This window comes from Phallusia mammillata, chromosome 3, assembly GCF_965637545.1.
Source record: "Phallusia mammillata chromosome 3, kaPhaMamm4.hap1.1, whole genome shotgun sequence".
NCBI classification, from domain to species: domain Eukaryota; kingdom Metazoa; phylum Chordata; class Ascidiacea; order Phlebobranchia; family Ascidiidae; genus Phallusia; species Phallusia mammillata.
Window position 1 is genome coordinate 6,405,428 of NC_137254.1, and position 7,675 is coordinate 6,413,102.

Sequence of the window (7,675 nt, forward strand, 5' to 3'; positions counted from 1 at the left end):
TGCATAATTTTTGATGTTACAGACCGAAAATGAGGAAATGTGCAGAAGTAAGTCAAATATCACAAGTGTTCTCAACCTAAATTTGCGTATTCTTGTTAGCCACACAAAACACCTCAATTTCATAATGATTCTTGGCGTGTACAACTGTACGTTAACATTTGTGCTCTTTTGCAAAGCAACACAGAAAAACTGGCCAGACAAACTTGAAACCAAACACAACAGTGGAAAAAAAACATCCCTCGGTACTTTCCCCAATCCTACTCATTCATGTGTTGAACTGAGAGACGCTGGGTTTAACGATGGAGTTTACGTCATAAAACCGTCATTGACATCGTTCGAGGGTTATTCACGTCTTAACAGAAACTAATCCATCCTAAATTAGGTTTAGATCAGTGGTTCCCAAACTTTTTCATCTTTTTTTCAAAACGGTCCTATTGCCATTATTTGGGAGGTTCGCGGTCCTTAAGCCTAAATGTGTATTTCATAAAAAACGAAAGTTGATTGCTGGATTTTAGCTAGTTATGCAAGAATGCGCGTAACATTCATCCAAAGACAACATGTTATACCACAAACAGGGCAAAAAACATTACGATTGTGCGCGAAAAATTGCATGTTTGATAGTTGTCATTCAATAAAGGCCATTGTTTAGCTATGATGACTGTCGACTCTCAATTCTACTTTGATTTAAACTTATTTAGTGGCACAAACTGACGCCAAAATAATATTATATAATTACTTCAACCGCTTCGCGGTCCCCTGAAAATTGCCTCACGGACCCCTAAAGGACCGCGGACCCCAGTTTGGGAACCGCTGGTTTAGATGAACGTTATAGTGATTTGTTGTTTGTTACGTCGTCAAACATCAACGATAATGTTATGGGTGAAAAAGAATACTTTTTCCACTACCACTAGAAAATTGTTCTTACGTGTTTCCTAAATTCCAGATGATCAAAATTGGATGAACACGAGTACATTCGGAACATTCGATACTTGCACAAGATCAGATTTCAAAAGCCAAACTTATTATGAATATCTATTTTCTTGTATAATTCATTGGATTTTTGTTCAACTGCTAGTTTTTAGGGAAATAATATTATGTTGCGTCATGCTCCAAATAAAACACCACTGGAGGCCAGCAGAGAGAAGTGTTTACAATATCAAACAGAGAACTGATTTATGCAACTATATGGAGGAAATTTGCATAAAATATTTAACTTTCGGTGTCCACTTAAACCAGGAAATGGTAAGACAAACACTTGTCATGTTGTTTTTGCGAGTACTTTAATCTGATAATTTATTGAATGTGTGTTGTCCCAGTGGTTTCAACCACCAGGTGTGTCGCGAAACTGCAGCTTTAAACAACACTGCAGGTATGCCGTTGAACAACATACCACGTGACAACACGACTAACGTATATGGCTCTCACCCTAATAATTTGGAGGATAATAATTTGTTTGCAAACTCTTGCGGAATGGCAGTAGGTTTAACAAAGTGAAGTTTATCCAACGTTAATGTAATTATATGGTTAAAAACTTAACAAAGTGTGTTATGGTAGATCTACTTTAACTCAAATCAAAATTGTTATTCATGCGAATATAAAGCAAATTTTCCAATTGGTTAAATGGATTGTGGTTTGGATTTCCGATAAGCCAGATAATTTTTATGTTTCCTGTTCTTGAGTGTTAAGTTTCTACTCAACTTCAAAGATGTGATCTTGGCAACATGATGCGATCCAGTCGAAAAATGCGTTCCCTTTTGGCATTGTTTGCTGTAGGAAACTTTGATCACTGTTTAGAAAAATTCCACTTTCAGGTGAACCAATATTGTCCCAAAGCATTGTTTTCAAATGATTTTGCATCTTTAATATTTTTTTGGTTAAGATCGTTACGACCAACAACACTGTCAACAATTTCGTTTTACATTATGACGCACAGTGTAGATATGGTTGGTCATATGCCAGCTTGTGTGATGTTTGGTTTTATGTCATTAATACTGAGGTACGTTGGGTTCGTATTGGCAGAATTCGTGAAGCTTTAAAAAGGTTTGACGATTGTTTTAAAAAAAGCATTACTCCTTGTTAGAAAGATCATTACATCAGATCCACATGTTGAAAATTTAAGGATTGTAACAATAGTTTTGCTGTTTACCGCGTTAAATTGGAAACCCTCCAAAACGCCAGCAATAGCATTATTCGACATCCCATACTCAACATACTATTACTTTGGATGGACAATCCTGTGTCCAACGCGCTTTTTGGTTATAGCTGAGTCCAACGCGCTTTTTAGTTATACTATGCTTTTAAGGTGATCTGGTGTTTACTGCCTCAGCAATTTTAACATACTCTTACAAATATCGGAATATGTGACTACTCGGCAAACGCTTTTACTTTGTAAAAAATATGATGTTTTAATACCTGATACAGAGATCAAAATTGTCATGTACAAAATATTATTTCAGAAACTGACAACTTTTGTAAGTATTTCTTTTGACACATGCCACCATTTTTGCATTCGAAACTACTTCGGAACCGAAAAACAGTATAATTCCTGCTTTTTTTAGTGTGCTTGGATTATACAATCAATTTATTCAGTTTTTCATTTCAGGCCCGGATTGTTTTTATGATGAAGACGTCCTTTCAGTACAAGTTCAATTTTCCATCGGAAACGATTCAGTGGTTAACTCGATGCTGCCACCAAGTGGTAAACCTCTACCGACAGGTTTTATTCAGTTTCCTGCTTATGGCAGATATGGGAGCGTTTACGCAATGTGTCCTGCTGTTAAGTGAGTGCAGATATCGAACAAATACGCCGCAGGCGATTGCAAAGTCAATTCAGACAGTAAGTGTTGATAAGAATAATGTTCTCCCAAGTAATAACAGTTTATTGTCAAAAACATCTGTTTATTGAAAATATATCTTTGACAGAACATAAAGTTATATTTTACACATTGCAAAGCTAGTTGTTCCAATACAATCCCTAATACTTATACGCAGTCAAATTAAAACCACTAACCTTGTATGATTGGCATTCAACATGGTTTTGTCCAATATTAATAACAACTTTGTGCACTGTAAGTGTTTTTGTTACCGTTTATTAAACAATTTGTGCAAATGCAACAACGACATGCCAGTAAAATGCTTACTGCTATATTGAGGCTGTTTGATTACTAATTAAAGACACTCTCACCAATTTTAAAGCGTATTTTAGTTGAAATAATGTGTTGTGAAGTCCAAAATAGTAACGGCACAATTGGGTAATGGTTAAATGCGCTGCAGCTACTAATATAAAGGATTATGTGTCGGGAGCTCATAGTTAGAGAGACAATCACTGTGGAAAAACGTTGGTGGGGCCCATCGAAAAGTTCCAAAACCAAACCAGCTGTGTTAAAATGGTAGGGCTGGAAAGGAAAACAAAGCAAAGAACCAATCCGTTCTAAATGAGTTGGGCCCTGGACGAAACAACCCACGAAACTCTATTATTCTATCATTACTGCACTTAAGACTATTGTTGAGTGGTTAGTTTAGGTTTCTGGTGATAATCGAGTAGTAGTGCAAATATTTTCAAATCTAACTAACTAATAATTTTAAAAAATAAATAAAAAACAATTAAATGAAACAAAATTGCAAACAACCAACAAGTTCACACAAAATGATCAATTCTCCCTCGACAGTTTAATTTTAAACCAGGTATCAAATCAAGTGCTTACATTGCGTGAAACTGTTTTCTGTTACACTGAACACAAACAGTGTAATAGTTTTAATTAAATTGAAACACAGCACTGGAACATAAACTCTGTCGCTTGGCGTGTCCTGTATAATCAACCCACGTTTCATCAGTGAGACGCGTGCCAAGGTTAGCGACCTCTGTACTAAAGGAAGTAATTTGTTTACAAGAAAAACTACGAATGATTGCAGAAAAAGTGCAAAGAGTAATATTGCATAAATGCGGTAACATTTTATAATTTAGTGACAAGTCTCTTTCAGTCGTGCAGCTTCGCAAGCAGAATAAAGTTATTGTTGAAAAAGTTTTATGTATTTAATTGAAACACAGGACATTTTCTGCATATAAGAAATCAAATGTTGATGACTAGTAAGCGTACCCAATTGATTTTTTTTTGAAAGTCGCATGTTTAATGGATCTGTAATTTATGATAACTTACTTCAAAACTTTACCCAAGCATTTTCAACATTAGTGCAAATTCAGCTTTTTCAAAAACGCTCAGTCTATGAGAAACATACTGTTGATCAAAGACTGAGATTGCTTAAGCTTTATATTCATAAAATGGTTGCGCGACAGTTGAAATATTTGCTAAATAACAAATTTAGTCCTAAATTTAAAATATAATTACTGTAGTTTGTATTTGTGTTGACATTTGTTTGTTTTCTTTGCTTGTTTTTACTGTGACACACGAGAGTACAAACACAAAAAAATCATCCTAGGTAACTGGTCAACCTGAAGAAACAACACCCTTAGTACTGTCAAGTGCAAAAACCAAGAAGTACTTATTGTCACTTCAGAAAATAAAATCGAAAAACTTTTTAATATCCAACAGTAAAATCTTCAGGATATTAACCAATATATTTGAATGGAATATCCACAAATGCGTCAAGTTTACCGTTGTCCTAACAATTTCGCAAGACTTTCGTCACTTTCTTATTCGGTAGGCGGAAATTGGCAGAGGTTGTTGACTGGCACGCTTGTTTTGACTTGAGTCAACGCATGATCTAAACGTTCCATGGTGGCATAACAAAACGTGATAAGCGTAAGGACAAACTATACGTTAAAGATTTGCTTACTTCGCTTTAACTTCAAAATAAATAAAACGCGTCAATTGGAAAATGTAAGAAAAGAGTTTTAAAAAAATGTTCGTAGCGGTAGTGGTTCTAATCTCAGTCAAACGTAACAGCTAAATTGCAGCACATTGCAGATGTTCCGAGGGCAGAAAAGAACCAGTTAGTGCCGTGGAGGACTGACAAACAGTATTTCGGGGACAGAATGCAAAAAAATGAAAAGCCATTTCTTTACAACAAACGAAAAGTTTGAAATATGTAAAACAATTACCTTACAGATTAATTATTATTATTAAAAATACGTTGTCAGATTTTGGTAAACTTAAAACATGAATCAATCGAATGTAAGGAGTGATGCTGGCACTTATGAAACAATCGAGTTTAAAAATAGACATGCTCGACATGCTACGGGGAGTACAAGGCAACCAGGTAAATTTGTTTTTCTGATTATTAAATATATTTTTTTTAGGAAAGTGTCCGTAAATCAGTGTTGCCAATCTTCATTATAAACGTTTAATCGGTAGCGTAATAGGATTGTGTTTATTGCCTCAACAAAATAAATATTTTGCAACATATGTTAAATTTTAAGGATAAAAAACTTATCAAAATTGTTCATTACGAAATGCTTGTAATTCGTAACTATAAATCCTGGTTGGAGTACGATTTTTGTAACGTCAGTATGACAGTTCGACATTTGCAGAAAACGCATATGAAAGGAATCCCACAATGAGACCTACAGTAGACACTGTACAAGATTATGGTAAGTTTTGTTTTAAATGAAAAACTAATATTCATTTACTCCATTTGCCCAATATGCCGTGAGAAATCTTGTTCTAGAACTGGTAAAGTTAAACCGTAAGCTCTGCCCTTTTTCTCACTAATTTGCAGACCGTTAACCCAAATGTGCGCCAGGTACTGCATATAATTTTATGTCATGCAGTAAACGTTACGCTGCCATCGACTGACAAAGGTCTAAAACCATCATCAAAAAAGTTGTTCCATGTTATTATTGTCTTGGTGTGTACGGTTGCAATCCTGGCTGCTTCGGGATTGATTTTCGAGATATTCAACTTTACAAGAGACGGGGTATGTGAGGTTTGTCAATTTAATTAGCATGCATGTTGTTTACTAAATACCAGTTCCTTATTTTAATAATTGCTTCAGAAAATGGCAAAATCGCCACTTGGTACTTTCCCCAATCCTGCCCGTTCATGTGCTGAACTGAGAGATGCTGGGTTTAAAGATGGATTCTACGTCATACAACCGTCACTAACACCGTTTGAGGTATTTTTACATTGGTACAGTTGTCGCCTTCAAGCAAGGGCAGTTATTAAAAACTCACTAAAAAGGTAAATTTTATTGTTAATTCAGTCAACAAAGTCAAATCTGAGCGCTGTGTTCAAAAATTATACAACAATGAGGACTGTTTTTTGGTCGGATAACTAAATAAAATTAATATACAACTTAAAACATTAATTTCGAATGTGTGTCTTGTCTCAGGTTTGTATTTATTTTTCGTTCTAAGGCTTATTGTGACATGATAGCTGCTGGTGGTGGATGGATTCTCGCGGCCACAGTTAACGACAATAATTTCAACATGACAGAAGCTTATGGTGGATCGTGGTTCCTTATGTCGTCAAACAATCAAGATAATGTGTTAGGTAAATTCGTTGTTTTACTTGCAAAACCAACTCAAATTTATCGATATTGTCTTATTTTAGTTTACCAAAGTTGGATGAACACAAATTTGTTTGGATCATTTGAAACTTGCACAAAATCAGATTTTAAAAGTCAGAGTTATTTTGAACATCAGGCAAATATTTTCTGGTAAGGAAAATGTGTTGATTTTGACACAGTGGACGTTTTGTAGGGAAAAGACATAATGTTACGTCATGTTCCAAACAACACACCACTGGAGATCAGCAGAGAGCAGAGTGTTTTGCAATATCAAACAGAAAACGGATTTATGGAAACTTATGGAGGAAATTTGCATAAACTCTTTAATAATTATTTTCCACTAAAACCAACAACCGGTAAAGTAAAGTAACATTTTTGTCAGTGTTTGTTGATCATCTATGGACTATGCGTTCGAGACTATATTTTTCCAATTTCAAACTGTTGGTATTTTTTTCGTCGCGTTGTGCAGTTTTTTGTATTTAAGACTTTTTTCCCGATGTAAATTCAACGTTGGATCGACTTGAGGCAAGATCCTCAGAACTCACGTACCTGATTACTGATTTCTACTTTTACGTTTATGATTCCCATAATACTTTCCTGTATGAGAAGGAGTTGTTCGGTAGCAGTTATGGAATGGGGGTAAGTTACCAAAGTTTAAAAGTTTCTCTACGTTTTTCTAACAAAATTATTGCATAAAGGTCTTGTTTTCGATTAGTCAAAGTTGCCACACTGACTTATTTTCCATGGCTACATTACATATGGAAAAGATTCTAGGTATGTTTGAACGTTTGTTCTGTCCCTACACATTTGAAGGTTGACGTTTGTATTGAATGATATAGCTGCGATGTAGGCAGCATAATGCAATCGAGTCGAAAAATGCATCCCTTCATTTCCTTGTTTGCAGTGGGAAACTTTGATCACTGCTTCAAAAACTTAAGATGTTGGGTACGTGAGAATACGTTAATGTATTGTACCTCCAAACATTTGTTACTATATGGTATTTCAAGGTACATTCTTATCGACTATCTACGGATCGAAAGCTGATGTACAGAGGAAATCACACTCGCAATAATTTCTACTTATATTATGAAGCACAATGTAGAACTGGCTCGTCGAATGCCAGCTTGTGTGATGTTTGGTTTTACGTCATCAATAATGAGGTATTGTGTTTCGTTACTTTAACTATTTTATTACAGCCCTCAACCAAACT

General features: G+C 35.2%; 1 protein-coding gene across 1 annotated transcript; it reads left to right on the plus strand.

Moving 5' to 3' along the window:
- The first annotated feature begins 5,085 nt into the window (after positions 1–5,085).
- On the plus strand, positions 5,086–7,388 carry LOC145219351 (intelectin-1a-like). Its single transcript, XM_080086725.1, has 10 exons — positions 5,086–5,217; positions 5,489–5,548; positions 5,729–5,874; positions 5,953–6,072; positions 6,314–6,449; positions 6,510–6,601; positions 6,659–6,821; positions 6,950–7,104; positions 7,164–7,239; positions 7,305–7,388. Exons 1-10 carry the CDS (start codon positions 5,118–5,120, stop codon positions 7,313–7,315), a joined length of 1,059 nt encoding a protein of 352 aa, XP_079942851.1. The 5' UTR covers positions 5,086–5,117; the 3' UTR covers positions 7,316–7,388.
- The last annotated feature ends 287 nt before the right edge of the window (positions 7,389–7,675 follow it).

Bases quoted from the DNA above. Each gene is read 5' to 3' on its own strand.
- LOC145219351 (XM_080086725.1), top strand. From the start codon at position 5,118: ATGAATCAATCGAATGTAAGGAGTGATGCTGGCACTTATGAAACAATC. The intron at 5,875-5,952 runs GTATGTGAGGTT...TAATTGCTTCAG, and splicing joins TCAACTTTACAAGAGACGGG to AAAATGGCAAAATCGCCACT. The intron at 6,073-6,313 runs GTATTTTTACAT...TTTCGTTCTAAG, and splicing joins CGTCACTAACACCGTTTGAG to GCTTATTGTGACATGATAGC.